General features: G+C 35.3%; 2 protein-coding genes across 2 annotated transcripts; both read right to left on the minus strand.

Moving 5' to 3' along the window:
- Positions 1 to 94: 94 nt before the first annotated feature.
- Positions 95 to 4,550, minus strand: LOC145596582 (amine oxidase [copper-containing] gamma 2-like). Its single transcript, XM_081652769.1, has 5 exons — positions 2,834 to 4,550; positions 1,602 to 2,290; positions 1,306 to 1,419; positions 606 to 1,153; positions 95 to 477 (listed from the first exon to the last, which is right to left on the minus strand). The coding sequence occupies exons 1-5, from the start codon at positions 3,432 to 3,434 to the stop codon at positions 264 to 266; spliced, it is 2,166 nt and encodes a 721-aa protein (XP_081508895.1). The 5' UTR covers positions 3,435 to 4,550; the 3' UTR covers positions 95 to 263.
- Positions 4,551 to 4,692: 142 nt separating this feature from the next.
- Positions 4,693 to 12,704, minus strand: LOC145596583 (frataxin, mitochondrial-like). Its single transcript, XM_081652770.1, has 5 exons — positions 12,393 to 12,704; positions 11,860 to 11,932; positions 7,198 to 7,245; positions 7,013 to 7,107; positions 4,693 to 5,088 (listed from the first exon to the last, which is right to left on the minus strand). The coding sequence occupies exons 1-5, from the start codon at positions 12,644 to 12,646 to the stop codon at positions 4,959 to 4,961; spliced, it is 600 nt and encodes a 199-aa protein (XP_081508896.1). The 5' UTR covers positions 12,647 to 12,704; the 3' UTR covers positions 4,693 to 4,958.
- Between the last annotated feature and the right edge of the window lie 5,121 nt (positions 12,705 to 17,825).

Below are 17,825 nucleotides of genomic sequence, written 5' to 3' on the forward strand. Positions count from 1 at the left end.
CTCTTTTTCGAGTATCTACTGAAACACCGGCAGTTTGAGGTTCATTTAATCATTTGTGTCTGGAAATTGAGCACTAGTAATGCAATTTTCAATCTGATGTAAAGATTATAAACTTGTTTCTGAAACTTGCACATTGAGATTTTTAGCTCAATGTTAGAACCAAAAGTAATAGATAAACATACCAAAAGACTAACAGGGAAGCTTATTCTACATGTTGCACGATTATACAACATATAACATACATGCTCAGGAATAATGGTATTTCAAGAATTTGAAGAAGTTGCTTGACAAACTGGGAGATCCTTTTCGAAGTTTGGAGGAATTCCAAGGATTGGATTTCTTTCAAAAAAATTGACAGGCTTCAAAGAAAAGCTTGATGAGACTGTTGGCATGATTGGGAAGTCCTCTTGGCATGGTATGTGATGGAACCCTAAGGTGTACCACACCACAATATCCTTGTTCTCTATTTCTCTATCCCTGCAAATCAAGATGCCATCCTTTTTAAACATCTCAAAAATAGTAAATCATATAATCTTGCACATTTACTCCAATTTTTTATCAATTTTTCAAGTACTGAGGAAACACAAATGCTAACAGATTATTACCTTTCAGACCAGGTAGCAAGGGTATCCTCGCCATGGCTTTGGTAAACAAACAACCCACCAGCCCACTCCTCGCTTCTATTATATGGAGTGACCCATATTTGGTTGTTGGTAAATGCTCCTCTCCTTTGGGGTGGATCATCAAGATCAAGTAGGCTAGCCGCGGTGCCAGCAGGGACTACTTTATACCCAACAGGGTTCCCTACTCGGGTCTTTTTACTTGGATTAACCACATGAAATTCAGATGGGTCGTAAAGCTTGAGCTTGATTTGCGCATCTTTCTCAGTCTTGGCAATACTCCTTGTGGCTTTCAAGTAGCTCTTCCTAGGAGACTCCTCAGGGGAGGTTTGTTGCCTCTGTAAGTTCACTTTTACAAACGAATTATCCGTACCATCAACATCCATGTCAAGATAGAATGTGATGTAATGGTCATGGATAACACCAATGACATTTTCAGATAATAAGGTCCCATAGAGGCCTTCTTGATTCGAGACTTGATCCAAGTTCGTGTATGGTGTACCTTTCACCATCAATATGCCACTTAATCCTACCTGCAATAAACAATGTATCATATTGATCACTTCAACCCAATCTTGAGTAGCTTAGTATATGCTCCGAAAATTGCTGTGTAAGTTAAACTACTAATGTGATAACTGTCTGAACAGAAAGTAAGCAGGGATGCTGTAAGATGCAGGAAACAAACCTTAATATTAATAAGTCCATCATTTTGAAATTCCCAGTCCACAATATAATCATAGTTTGCTACTGATGCTGCCATTCGAACAACTAAGGTCACTTTTGGCCTTGCTTCACGGATCTGCATGAAATCATGTGAACAGATGACAGTAAGAAAATAATGTGATCATTTAAGTTTCAGGCTACAGGGTATAAAGATTTACTTACATTGAGTACATAACAATATGCATTTTATAATTTAAGGTACTTGAAATGTATAGCAAAACACATAGCCTTAGTTTTTGTATTTGACAGGAAAGTTACCTCCATGCCTGTAATCGGACTTTCAGAATGGCGCCACCCAATATCACCAGCATAACTCTCAAACACACATACCATATTTGATCTTACATATGGCCTTCCATCACCAGCAGCAAACACACCATCCATATAATATGCATTTCTTGGACAATCATTGAGTGGGTCAAGAGGCATCGCCGTTAACCCAAACCCATATTCACCCGCATCCATATACGTCTTAAAATACCATGCATCACTTGGATCCATGTAAGGAACAAACAACTCTGAAGTCATCCCTTTGTACATGACATTTCTTAATTCCCCTGTATCCGGGTCTCGAAACATGGCCCGGGATACAATCACCCCGGCTCTCGGGTCGGGTTTAAGGTGAAATTCCCAATTAGCCCACTTGATCATGTGTCCATTATCTACAGTGAAGCTTGGGCCTTTGGGCTGCTCAATGGATATTGGGTTGATGGGCTTGATTTTATGGTGTATGTTCTTTTGGGCCGAAAAGCGGTACTCTGTGTTGGCTGCTTGAGGAATGGGTATGTCCCTTCCATTATCAGAAATTTCCAACACTTGATTAGAGTCCATATCAACAATTACAGTAAGCCCTTCTAAGGGCCTCATATAGAAATTAGTAGTGTCTTCCATGGAATAGCATTGTATCTTAATCAACCTCCTCTTTTCTTCTTTCTTACCATACCATCCTGCAAATCATTATTATAATTTTATCAGAAGAAAGATTAAAATCATTCCGATGTCCCTTTTATGAAAGTTGTACATGTTGCAATTCGATGTCTATCTAGTCCCCAGATATCATGACCACTTTATCATATACTCGCTCTCTCTAGAATCAATAATCACGTATACAGAGTAAGTGAGTAACCTCTAATAGCACGTCTCAAACATATTGTAACCTTTTTATAGCTGCGCATCATTTTAGATACATAAGGAGTCATAGAGAGTGTACAGAGCAACTTTAATCCCATTTTATATGTACTTTGTCATTAATTAGTTAAATGTATTCCCTTTCATCTAAAGTATGATTGTTTTTGTAATTTGCTTGTACATACATAAGGAATAAGATATGGATTTTAGTTAACCTACAATTAGATCCTATTATTATATTGAAATGTATGCATAATAACTCATAGATATTCTATTTTATGAAGTTTGACTTACTGTACTAAAAACTGTTAAAGAAAATTGAAAACTATTATGAGTCTATTAAGAGTTAAGGAGGACAATACCAGTAGAAATGGGCAAGCAAGCCAAGTCCTTCAGATCAACCCCGCGCGCCACCACCGTCTGATTAAACTCCTTACTCCCTAACGGTGTAAACGTCGCCGTATTCATATCTTCAATAGTCATAGTCGGGTAGCCAGACACTTCACCAACATCAACCAACTTAACTCGACCCAAACTCAAGTCAACAGTCATCATGTGTGTACCCCCATCCACACGTGCTATAACAGAAGCCTTCCTAGGAGGAAGTGGTTCCCCTTCCTTCCATCTCATGACAAGTGGCTTTGGCGGCTCCTCTAAGACAACTGAATGAAGTGCGTAGCACTTAGCTGCCTTAAAGAGCGCGTGTGAGATGACAATGGACCGGACACGGTTCATCTCCTGGACCGTAAGTGGGTCCAGGGGATGTCGTGCCATGTCCAACACATGGGCATGGCGAGTTAGCTTACGTGGTGGCGGCTGAAGCTCGAGTTCAGCCGCTGCCTTGTTAACATAATGGAAGTTCTTAGACGAAGGAAGGTCGGAATTTCTAACGAATATGAAGATAAAAAGAATGAAAGTTACAAGTAGAAGTGAAAGCAAACGTAGAAACTTTTTTCCTTCCATTGTTTAAAGGTGTTATATGAGTAAGAAGAGAAAGTGAAGTGGGTGAAAAGAGTGTAGTAAGACTGATATATAGGAGTAGTAACACTAGTAAGGAAGGACACATGTTTAAGCAAAAATCTAAGGTTGTTTTTATTGTTGCCGTAGTATAATAGGATACCACTAAGATTCAAAATAACGACATTATAATAATACAAAAAATAAATGAAAAATAAAATGAAAATATAATCCATTGTTCGTATTCTATGATTGAAGATAAAGTAGGGAGAAAATATTTGGAGTCCAAAAGATTCCTTTGTAGCGATGTGGGACGTCATGAAGTGTTAATCCAATAGATGGATTCTAGTCTAATGAAATAATCTTATGTTAATCTTAGGTGATATAATTACCAAAGAATTACAAGTAACACGAACCAATTTAAACACGTATGCTAATTTAGTTTGATCCCAAAACAGTATTTCCTATTTTGTAATTGTTGAAAGTAAGAAAATCAGTATTTGTTTTGTGCATTTTAAGTTTTTAGTAACCACAATTAAAATATGTCTCATTTTCTTCCAATTGGCAGGACTACAAAGAATTTCGTGGCCAAACGTAGTATAAAATCGTAAATTATGTAATACAAAAAACATTGGATTTCTCATTTCTGACTTCGTTTATGCCAAGAAATTCAAAACAAATTATTAATTTTAAAATTTTAAGGCATAGAATCATTACAAGAGAGTGGCTAGTTGCAGATTTTCATTAAAATTTGGCAAGTGCACATTAGTTTTATCCAAAAATTAATACTCCCTCCGTCCCCTTTTGATAGTCCCTTATGGGCATTTTTCACGGGAATTAATAAACACAAATAAGAATAGTTAAAGTACATTGAAAAAGTAAATTGACATTGGGTATGCAAAAAAGTAGAAAAAGAAAGTAATAAAAGTACATGGAAAAACAAAATTTACATGGGAAATATAACTTTGCACAAGTATTGTTGCAAATTGGAGGGAATTTTAGTAAAAAATTAATATTAATGGTTGTTGGAAAAAGCAAATGGGGTGAACATTTTGGGACTAAAATTTGCCCATAAGGGACTACCAAAAGGAGACGGAGGTAGTAAATAAATAATGCACAGGAATTTAGGAGGAAGAAAGGACCATGTAAATTAAAAGTTTTTGTTTCCTTCTGTGAAGCTTTTTAAAAAATAATGTAAGATGAAAGAATATGCCAAATAACCTGAACTTAAACTTGTTAATAATTACTCAGCTGTAGAAAAAAATAACTCAATAACTATGTCAAAATAAAAGTGGGGTAAAATTTCTAACATGTACCCGGGTACAGATATTCTAAACATACCTATTGCATAATTTTTTTAATTCATTATTGAAAATCTCCATATGAGCTAAATAAACAAATACGTAGTAAAAAAAAATTATACCCTAGGGGGTATACCGATCTCTAGGTATACCTAGTTGCATAATAGAGTTCCTCAGGTAAAGAAGGTATTCCCTTCCACAGAAAAAACACAAGTATATGAATAAAAGATTAAGAGAGGTTGACAGATTCACCACACAGCTGCTTCAGCTCAACCTCTAAAATTCCCAGCAAATTTGCTTTATTTCGACGATAAACCCAGGCTTGAGAGCTGGGATCCCAGTCAAATCTTGAAGGACCACTGAAACATTATATCCAAAAGGTCATTTAGGGAAGATTATAAAGCTTGGGTGTTTTAAGAAGTTAGAACGAATAGTAGGAAGAAAAAGGAAATTTATGGACATAGATATGTATGGATACTAGACTCCGAATAAAAAAAATATATATATATAATAACTAAGCTACTTTATCCACACACACAAAAAAAAAAAAAAAAAAAAAAAAACTACTCCGTATCTGATAGTTGTAAACCTTTAGTGAGGATATTGTGGGAAATCCAATCATCTTCTATAAGCATTTTTGGGAGTGGGGCAACATTTTTGGGACATTGCTGCATGGTTTTTGTGAATTTTATTTCATGCAGTGGGAGTGACATTAATAACAGTTATAACACATGATGCAGCAAGGACAGGACTGATCAAATAGTGTAAGAGAGGATATCACTCATTCCCGCAGCACAAACAAGTGCAGAGAATAATTGGAAGTATGGGGAACTGCTTTCCCATGGCACACTAATACTTAGTGTGTCGTATGACATCTACAGACATAAGCATCAGTCATCAAGCAACAAAATACACATAAATAACTATGGAGATATGTGAGCAAAAAGCTGCTTGCATTGAAGAATGACGACAAAGATGCATTTATGTGGATAGAAAATAATAATAACCTCTGTTTACTTTAAAAGTTGAGGACTATATAGGACTTTCATTGCCTGATCTGCCCAAAGCCCCAAACCCATGATAATAATAATCAAAGAGCTACTGAAGCTGTAAGTCTATACTCAAATATTCATGTAAATTTCTTGGTCAAACGTATTAGAGCCATACAGAATACTAATGACTGATGAGATGAGAGAACTTAGAGGTGCTGCAGCAATTTCCTATATAGATACCCTTTACCAATTCTGTTTTGTAGTGGGTAAGGGGGTTTAAAAATTCAATTGTTTGGATTATCCTTTCCCGTCTGATTTGCATTCCCCTCCCCTTCCGCCCCTCCCAAAACAATTCTCATCACAGGAATCAGTGAGAATGCTCATTAATAATTCTATATGGTTCTGATGGTCATTCTAGATGGTTCTGGTGGTCCTTAACAATTCATTTTCGTGTAATCTTCATATACCAGATTTTATCAGTTGAGAGACTATACACACATGATTGGGTCCATCTCCAGGGCAACTGACAAGCTTTAAAGGGCAATCATTCTAGCTAGTAATTTTCTAGGGGAATAACTTACTTCGCATCTACATAGGCAGGAGGCAGAGGCATTTAAAAAAAAAAAAACTCATAGGGGGTATTCAAAGAAAATGGGCTGATTTTTAATCGTGTCAAAAGTTAAAACGTGTCAACTAAAATAAAAGAGGAAGCACATGTAACCTATCCATCTTGACTAGATGGGTCTAGAAGGTGAATTTGGACAAGCATTCTTAAAAGCGTTGACAAAAAAACTAAGAGGGTTGCAGACAACAAAACGAAATTGTTGAAGTGAATCATGAACTGCAGTAAGAGCCCATCCTGTTTAAGCAATTCGAGTACAAAATCACCTACTTAGCCGTATGATGCGGAACCCAGAGAAAAAAGAACAAACAAAAAAAAAAAAAGACAAACTACCATGGAAAAAGGGCAATAATTTAAATCGGACTTTCAGAAAAACACAACATTTAATCTCAATTAGCCAATTGTACTTGGGTATAGACTAAGAAATTACTCACTCCATTTCCAAATTTAATCATCCAATAGTTAAGTTTCAATATAAAAATTGCGCAAAATTATAATGTCAATCAAAAGCCACTTTATAATACCAGCACAATATTTTATGTCAGCTAATTCTACTGGTGTAAAATTAATTAAGATAGTTGTATTCACGATATGCGTGTAGCTTTTTATCATACCTAGTAATAAAAAACAGTGAGTAAATGTAAGCAAGAATAGTAAGCTCCTAATTACCTTACTGGAGAAGACAACCAGATCTGTCTGTTTGGCGTCTGTTTATTCACCACGTAAGTGCCCAGATCCCCAAGTTTCATGGTGAGAACTTCATTCTGCAATTAAGATTTCTTTTACCATCACACTCCATATGGGTATGATACTATTGTGTAAAACAAATTTTATAGGAGCAAAACAATTCTTACCCCATAATCTACGTCAAACCCATCAATATCAACAGTATCACCATATTCCTGCCAAGCATGAAGGCCATGTCAATAATCTAGATACACCAAAGACTTAAATATATAATCTAAAAAGTAAAAACCAATCAATGGAAACCCAAACATATAAGCATCACAGGGTGCACACACAACACAGGCCCTGGCATTCTTTTTTTGAATAAATAAAAGCATTACAGGAAAACATATATTTAATATATGAGCAAGTAGCAGTATTCCAGTAAGTGCAAGACCGGAGGAAAAATTGCACTCACAGCAGCAGAAAACAGATTATGTATCAGCCTAGTTCCATTAAATTTCCCTGAGTAACCCTTACATTCTTCTGCTGTCTTAGCCCACACAAAACCTATCCTATCCTACAGCCAATCAACACCTATAGCAGTTCCCTAAAAAATTCGAACATTCCATTCTAACCACTAACACCACAAAATCTCCACAAAAGCATTTTACCACAATATATTTCTCCTTTGCCATTCCAAATCCCACAAACCAGACCAAAAAAAGATTCCAAAACAGTCTGTGAGATTCTGGTATTCCCATGCAAAGCAAAAAGCCTCTGCCAAACATTAGTAGCCATCTCACAATGTAGGAAAATGTGTGAGCACATCTCAACCTTGGGACAACACAGCATGCACATATCCAGTGAAATGCCATCATTCTCCCCAGCACAAAGGTCCACACAAATGCTCTCACCTTAAGAGAAACTTTTAATTTCCAATGAATCTATGGACCGGGAATAAGCAGACCAAAAAAGATTTGCAAGAATAGGCACTTGTTGTATCCCCCATCACATTCTAGAATCCTCTAGCTCCGGTAGTTGATGTGACACACTGACACCCTCAAAAAGCAAAGTGAGCTCATCTACGATGTTGCCATTTTAAATGAAGAATCCAAACATTGATAGCACAAAGTAGATGGGTGTTCCCCTCTCCAAATATCCTCCCAACAGATCATGAAATTAATTAAAAAAAAGAAAGAAGGAAAAAAAAAAGGGAGATCATAAGAAGACCCTATTCAAAAGTGTAGACAGGAGTTACAGTTAGACAACAAAGACAATGTCAGGAGAATTTACAGTCAACAGAGAAAATCATACATTAACTAACATTAACCGAATATATGATCAATTACATTAACTACAATTCATCCTTTTGCTAGAATACCAAACAGAAAGTATGAATGAGGGCCAAGGCAAAATGCCTAAGTGTAGCCATGTGGGATGCTGATGTGGCTGCCGCTGCCCATGAGCATGCCCAGGCCCTTAAGGTGCTGATGCTGCTGCCGCTGCCAGCCAAGGCATAGACGCTGCTGTGCTGCCCAAACCAAGGCATGCCTAGTCACGAGGGCTGGGCGCTCCTGCCCAAGTGACTGCACCGTCTGCACGCCCATGAAAGGCATGGGGCATGGGGACCTATTTTGGCAATTGAGGGTAGTGTTTTGGCTCACGTTAGGGCCAAAGCAAGGCAATGGAAAAGCCAAGGTAAGTAGGTAACAAAGCTAAGGCAAGGGGCATCTTAAGACATGACAACAGAGGATTGGCCAAGGCATGAAGAAGATGGTTTCGGGCACCAAGTAAGTCTTTTGAGGCCCTTTGGAAACCCAAGAAGCACCTAGTGGCATAATCTTATTAATCCAAAAATGTTGTCTGGAGGCTAAATATGAAGGCTATAATACATGAAATTGGACCAATTTGGAGATTTCGGGACTTAGTTTTGAAAACTCAAGGGATGGTAGGGGATGCATCTTAAGGTCATACAGAGTTGTTTGGACCCATATACGGTCATAAGTAGATCACATAAAGGCCAATGGTAGCCTTGATTAAATGAGGGAGGCATTGCATATACATAAATAGCTAAATTGATAGTTTGAAGGCAAGCCGGAAAATAACAACCATCCAAATTGACTCTCGGGATATCATGGGGTCCACGGGAAACACCCTGGCCTCTTTCCTTTACGGATCCGAAAAAGTCGAAAATATCCTAATACTGAAAGCTAGATCCACGCTTTTGAACTAATTTCGAAAAAAAATTCCAAAATTAAAGTGAACATGTAGGGAGTCCCGCGTGGTCATTTAATACTACATGCGTTTCATATTATGTGCAACGATTTGACATAAAGTGTAAGTTGAAAATGTCTAATCGTTACAAATAATATGAGACAGAGGTAGTAATTGCCAAATGGCTTGAATTTGAAAGATATGCCAATGCAAAGCTCCAACTATGAATAACATTTGAGGACAATCCATTGGATCTCAACATAACAGAGACAAAGTATGTAGATATCAATTTATATGAACATCTTAATAAACATACAGTAGAATTATAGCTTGTGGAGAGCAACTTCCAAAAAAATCAACCAATTTTCCAAGTTGGTTGTTCAAGAGGGCGTTGAGATTGGTGAAGATGTACACCATACAATTAAAACATGTTTGCCGAATATCAATATTTGAGTCAAAGAAATCCCAAACAAATTGAATCTGAACTTCAACAGAATGGCCATTAGCCCTACTACACTGATGATTCTAAAATGTCCAGTAAAATATAGGGCCAAATGCCAATATAGATGATTAGGATGCTAAAACAAGATATTGTATAATAAAAAATAAGGGCAAAAAACTCCACTCTAATGGTTGGGCAACATGAAGCAAAGTACAGCTAATGCTCTTATCAAGAAATAAATGATAAGAGGCTACCACTTCTGATAAACAACAGTCTTATAGAGACAATAATCCAGATACCAGCGCACTAAAGAACCAACGGGGTCAAAGGCCTTTTCATATCTAACCCAAGTTAGAGATATTTTGCTATGTATTAATATTATCGACATTCACTTTTCCATTTTTAAAGGAAGAAATCAATCAGTGCTACCAAATCGAAATATGTTGATATGCTTTTAAGTTTCACCCCATGTCTAAACTCTAAACCACCAATGTTTAAAAAAAAATAATCAGAAATGCCACAAAGCTGAGGAAGCAACAGCTTAATGTAAACCACCAATGTTGATATGCTTTTAAGTTTCACCCCATGTCTAAACCACCAATGTTTTAAAAAAAAAAAAAAAAAAAAAGAAATCAGAAACGCCACAAAAGCTGAGGAAGCAATAGTTCAATGTAAAAATAGAATATTCACTAAATCTCTGAAAATATAGAATTTCTAGCCACCTATTCAACATAAATGTCAGAAAACCATAGCTCCAAAGAAACTCCACATGCTCCTCTAAATTAAACATACCTTGTCTTAAAGGTCCCAAACAGCAATTAGTAAAGTCCATATTTCTCCACTAATCTCAAAATGTCATGCCTCAAAAGTCATAACAACATCATAGAAACAAATCCCTGCCCACCACCACATTTTTATTTAGCCTCAAGTCCTCAAGTGATATATTCCGTCTAAAATTGATAAACTCATTATGTGGGATTTACTCAAGACTTCTAGTCAAGCAGAAGTAACTAACTCCTAATTGTTGGACTTCCAAATTTTTTTTTTTAAAAAAAAAAAAAAAAAAGACGGGAGGAGGTAATAATGTGGAGCTGTGGGCCCTCATGAATAACTTTTGGCAAGAGTTGCATGTAAAGATTTGATAAAAAGACCTTAATCTGAAAAATATCTCATAGTAACAATCAATAAAGCCACAACTATAACACACTTGACAAAATTAAGTAGTTCCCCAACCGTACATTTTTTTTTTTTAATTTACTTCAATATTCTTTTAGTTTGTATGAGCTTCAAAAACCTTTTGAGTTTCAGAATGGACTCCAAGACCCAAACATTGCATACAATGCCATTAAAAATTACATCCTTCGAGTCTTTGACACTAGGATCAGACCACACACACATCAATTAGGTTAGCTTAACTATCCCCCTAACTCTGTCACTTTCAAGTCTTCAACACTCCTTTTCCCCTAATGCATTTCCTCTACATTCATACATATGTTCTTTTTGTTCTCAAACTCTCATTCAATCTTACCTCTTTCCCATTAAATTCTTCTTTTTCAATCCCCTCTCTACTTTGCATTCAATGAGTTTGTCAATTGCTTCCAAATTTGCATACCAAACTGAACATAAATCATTTATTCTCATAAACACCAAATTGCCAAATGCTAATAGCAACTCAAATTGACAAAAAGTCACTGGCAACTCCTAAAGCATCATGACTGCTATAACAAATACAAAGTACTATGTAAAAGAAATCAAAACCCATATAAAATCATATAGTGTTGCACACAGTTACACACTTGCACGCAATACATTGCTCAGACTTATAGTGTACATACCTGTAGAATTATAGGAAATCACGCATAGTATGTAGCTTCAACTTGAGCACTCCATACTATAAAAAATTTACTTTTTTGTAATTTTAACCCCTATTGCTCATCTTACTTTAGAGTCTAGACTACAATACAGTAATGATGTCAATAACATAATAAAGACATCCACCCCCCCCCCCCCCCCCCCTCTCACATTCTAGTTAGCAAAATACAATATGAACCATATTCGCATATTGCCATCCCTATTGAACTTACACTCCCACTTGCCATACAACATTGTAATGTCTTAATATCTTAAATAACAATTGGCATGAAATCCATTTTAGGAAGATTTTAGCTAATACCAATTGGCATATAATTACCTCGAGTTTCTCGAGCAGATGATGTATGGTGGAGTCCGCTAGCCGATGAAACTCGTCTTCCTGAAGCACAGAACTGTTTTCACATCAATTATTATCACAATCGTATCGATATACACTAGTATCACAAACAGCATCAGAAACTAGCAATTAGAAATTTGCATTGTTCTGAAGCTGCTTATTCAGCTAATTAAACAAACATTCTTTCTTCAACAATAAAAGCAAGCAAATAATCTCTAAAAAACAAGCCTTCAAACAGCAGCACACCAATTATACAACAAAGAATTATATACTTATTTTCAATTTCAACAAGAAAAAGGGTTTCAAATTTAAACTAACTCAAATCAAAATTCTAAATCAGCAACTTCCTAATTCACTCAAAAGCCAAAATTAATCCCCAATTCAATTTTTTACAGTTCCAAATTAGTTAACTAAATTTGGCCTCAAAAAAACCCTGACTAATTAACTAAAATTGGCCCAAAAAACCCTAAATTCTAAAAATTACAACATACTGAGGGAAAATTGAGAGTGAATACCTATAATCTATGGGAGCGGGAACTTGAGATTCGTCGACAACATTGGTAGAGAAAGTTCTAGAATTGCAGAGTGAAGCAGCATAGAAACGCAGTGAAGAAGAAGAAGATGATGATGGAAGTGGTGATTCCAGAAGATTGCAGAGGGTTCTAGAAGGAAGGAATCTGGTGGATGTGAAAGACGCCATTTTTGGATGGAATTGTAGTGAAGAGAGAGAAAGACGAGTGAGGGAGACAGCTAGCCGGAGTTTCCGCATGTTTTCCGATGACGGCGTTAAGAATGTGGTGAAGAAAGAGCAGGAAAAGAATACTGGGAAAAACAAAATTATAGGCCAATCAATCAATCAATCATCAATCAATCAATAACATAATAGTAAAGGCGAATCTGACATGACACTTGTCATGTTTTAATTAAAAAATTTCCCGCCACTTTTACTTTCTTTTTTTGTAACAAATATTTATGAACATTATTTTACAATATCATATAATATTTAACTTTCAATTTGGCAACTATATATAAAGTATATTCTATATGCATTCAATGAAAATATTTTGACATATAATATTTTATAATAGGTATTTTTCTATATCAAACAAACATATACTAAATATAAGGTAATATAAGAAATATTGGAATAATGTAAAACTCCGGTACTCCACAGTTCATATCATTCTACATCATATATTTCCTTTGAAAGATTTTTTTGCTCCAACCGGGATAGTTACATTACCTTTTATTATATATTTGTTGATTTATTACTTATAATTTTTGTGAGAATTGTTGATTTATTTATAAAAATTAACACTACAATTCAATATATAAATATAAAATAAAAATAAAAAACCTTGATTATTAGTTGTCACAAAAAAAAAAAAAAATCAATTAAATTTGTATAAAACATTATACCGTCAAAGTATGCTATAAAATATTATACCAGTCAAAACATTAAATTATTGTTAAATTAACATTATAATTTATAGATATGTTAAGTAATTAAAAACCGTGCATTGCACGGGACATAAACTAGTTTCTATTTATACTCGTATTTTTAAATGAACTAGATTCAGGGCATGTTCTCTTAGAACAAGATTATTGGAAAGGAAACTTATATCCTCTCTTCTACTCTCTCTCCTTTTCTCCTTTTGGCACATCATATTCTCTTTCTTCCACATCATTTGCCATTATCTCTATCCTGGAAAAACTAAAAATGGAGGAAAGTTAGGCATTTCAAATGCATAACAAAGGGTATTCATGTAATTATACATATATACAAACGAATACATATTCAGATATCATTGGATAATCAAATGATACCACTAAATACACAGTGATACTATATATGCACATAATGGTATTATATATGCATTCAGTTGTACAAAATTTATGCATAAATAGTGCCACTGAGGATTCAATGGTACCACATAAACTTTCAGTGGAATAATCAACATGTGGTCCCCCATCACGTGATACAATCCGACCAAAAAATAAGTAGGGTCCACCTACAAACCTCTCTCTTCCTATCTCTCTCCTCTTTTAAAAATATTTTAATCAATGTTATGCATTTACAAATGCCTAACTTTCCTCCCTTTAAAATTCCTCCTCCATCCTCTTCCTCTTTTTATTTCTTTATTTTTCCACACATCAAAGAAGATCCTCTCTTCCTTCCTCACTCCTACTTTATATATCCCACCATATATTATCTTTTTTTTTACTACACATTTTATTTTTGGAACAATGATAATTTATGATTAAAAATTAAATTAGCCTAATTAATTATTTTTTGGAAAAATTGCCCAGAATAATCTCACCTTTGTCTCATCCGCCCAAAATAATCCCACCTTTTGATTATTTTTTAATAATCCGACCTTTGATATCAATCCGCTAAAAATGGTCCCAACCGGTCATGCTACTTGTTATAGCAGGTTATATGCCACGTGTTGGACTGTGATTGGTCAAAAAAATAAAAATAAATTAAATTAATTTTTGTTTACAAAAAAGTTAAATATTTTTAAGAAAAATAAAAAAAAAAAAAAAAGTCTAAAATCCGGCCACCAGCCCGAACCACCTTCCCACCGCCTGACTCCCGTGCCCTGTGAATTCGTCCACCCAGACCACTCTCCAGCGCCGGCGTGGTCGCCGCGACCAAGACCACCCCCTCCCCCGAACCACCAACCCCCTCCTCCCCCCACGAAAAACCACTAAAATCACCCCACCCTCGAAAACCCCTTCTTCGTCCCGATGTAACACCCCAATAATTCTCACTTTAAACCTGTGAGGACCCTGAACAATATTCAAGAGAATTACTGGCGTGCTACCGCCACGTGTTCAAACGTTAAGGCTTTATCAGAAAATAGCAGCGGAAAAACTAAATCAGTTATAAATAAGTTTCAAAACCAACGAATGAAACCAAATTAAGTCATACAACTTGGAACCATTAAGGCCCTTATTCAAAACCCAATAAAAGTAGTAAGTGATTAAATTCAGTGTTCAAATAAATTCAAACCCAAAAGGAATAGTGTCGAATAAAATCGAATTAAAATAAATGCAAACTTGCAATAGAAATAAAATGCAAACAACCAACTCTCTACTCAAGATTCCACAACCCTGATGAATGCTGCATGTGTAAGAACCTGTGGTATTCTGCTCCCCAATATTACAAGTGTAAAAATTGGATCGTCACAGGGTCATTGAAAGGCGAAGGCCATGACCAAAGAAAGACACACAAAGCACGCAATCAGCAAAGCTGAGTACATACAAGCTGCAAGATAAATTAAGAAATCCATAACCTGCTACTAATAATCAATCATCATGCATCATTAAATTATAGACTCAACACACGACTCAACTATTTATATTACTAAGACTCCATTAATTAATAATAGGTAAATCATTATTTTTATTCATTGGATTACGCAATAGACAAGGTTGTCCAACCCATGTTCCATTTGGAACATCAATAAAAGAAAAACCCCATGCCTCCTTTCGGAAACATCAATAAACATCCAACGACCACGGGCGCGACTCCGTGACCGTAGTTAGTATAAGATCTCACCTAACTCCTAGTTTTGAAAAATATTTGAAATAAGAGACTCGTAGATCAGACGGCCTCGAGAAAAGTACACGGCTAATACCCCATGTACCCCAACCCCTGATTGTCATTACTCCAGAAGTGCACCAATCCAGAGTTTTATTGCTCATCCATCTTGCACTTTACGTGATTTACAGGTTTAGACTTGGTGATGACTCATATGCATAACAATACAATCAATCCAATATCAATTCAATCAAGTAAAACAACTTTTCAATTTCAATTCTTGATTTATTAGTGGCAAGCAACATTTATTCAACATTTATTTATTCCTTTACTACCTCGGTGTATAAACACCTTGAGTGCATAAGGCACCCCAAAACCTCAACCTCGTCTTAGAAGACTTAAATACTTCCTTTACTCATCCTGCTTGCATAATCATGAATGAGTAATAAATTAATCATTACACCAATCATATACCTTTGCCTCTAAGCGCACCTTGCATAATTAGAGCACAAATAATACTTGCAATATTAAATAGTGCACGTCATACGAAATTCACAATGTATAACCAAACAATTTAACTCAGTCATCCCTATACATGATACTAAGTTCTCAATCAGTCGTCCTTAAACATGCACCTAAAAGAAAGGTTTTGTAACTTGTACGTACCTTGAGCAAACGAATTGGTATGCCACTTTACTAACTAGAAATCACCTTCAATAAACTCCTCTCCTAAGCCAAATAATAACATCTCAATCAATACCCAATCAATCAAATTTACAGCAATAATAACTTACTTTAAAACCTTCAAAATCCAAACCAAACAACACTTTAACACCTTCCCTTTTGTTAAAATTAAAGGCTTATATATAGTTCTTTTAATTTTTCTTCATAAAAACCTTAAAATACACTCTTATACATGAAATTACAGCAAGTTCAAAGTCTAATAAAAATCTGAAAATTATATAAAAACCCCTAAAAATAATTTCCCTTTTTAATGGGTGATTAAACCCTCTTTATAAAACATCAAAAGTAGTACTTAGAAACTATTTCCAACACTTAAAGCTTCAATAAAAACATATATTTATGCTTAATTAACTTTAAACATAATTAATTTTATTAATCAAACTCAAGGATAATATTTTTAAAAAAAAAACTTCGTTAAAATCAAAAACTGCCCGAAAATCATATTTAGAGGCTGAATTTGGCCACGAGAGGGTGGTGCTCACTACCAAAGGTAGTGAGTTATTCTTAAAACGTTGTTTCCACATGGAAAACACTACTTTTTCATCAAAATCGGATGAGTTTAGAACCTGATCGGGATTAAAACGGGATTAATATTAACGAACGGAAATCTAAAAATTAAAACACGAATCTATGTGTTCAAAATAATCTGGAATTAAGTTAAACTAATCAGTATTTATAATCACCAAAATTTCAAAACATCATTACTATAAAAACCCTAAATCAATTGTTCATAAAAACCCTAAAATCATGATTTTCAATAAATTGAAACCCTAGGTTTATAATTCATAAAATATGAAATTTATAACATAAATATAATCTGAAATTTATAATCTTTATACCATTAAAATATAATTTGATACTAAAAATATAATCTTTATACTAAAATCAAAACCCAAAACAATTAAATTAACATCAAGCAAAATAATGAAACAAAAGAGGATGAAAATAAGACTAACCTTTTTGTGTGGGAAATTTTTGGAGATTCATGGGGTATTTATAGGAGAGAATTATTGTAGGGTAAAAAGAAAGATTGGACCTCATAAAAATAATGGGTCGGTTAAGTAAATAAATGGGTTAGGCTTGTGTGATTGGACATAAATTGTAGAATAAAGGTGCATAAAATAATTTGTTCAAATAATTTTCGACCCATATTAATAATTTGAAACTTTTGAAATTAAATTATGAAAAATAACAAATAAACATTATAAATAAAATAAATTTTCATTTATAAAATATTTAAAAATACGGGGGATTACACCTGATTCCGGCCTCCCTCCCCTTCCCCCGTCCCGATCCTGGCCTCCCTCCCCTTCCCCCGCCTTGAATTCCCCCTTCCTCACCTTCCCATGCTTCGATTTCGGTCACCCTTTTCAAAGCAACCACCTTCATCAATAGCGACGACATTACGATGGATGGGGCTGCAATTCATCGTTGGTGGCTAGGGCTTCAGCGTTGTATGGGGATTGAAATAGACGGTGGTCGGGGCTGCAATTCAGCGGCGGTGGCCGGGGCTTCAAATCGGCAGGGTTAGAGGAGGGGGTGCGTGGCTGGGGGCTGCCGTTATTTTTTATTTTTTTTGAAAATTAATCTTTTTTTTAATTAAAAAATTTAGACAAATCGTGAGGTGACATGTATGCTTTAAACAAAAAATAAATTA

This window comes from Chenopodium album, chromosome 20 (assembly GCF_948465745.1).
Source record: "Chenopodium album chromosome 20, dcCheAlbu1.1, whole genome shotgun sequence".
NCBI lineage: Eukaryota > Viridiplantae > Streptophyta > Magnoliopsida > Caryophyllales > Amaranthaceae > Chenopodium > Chenopodium album.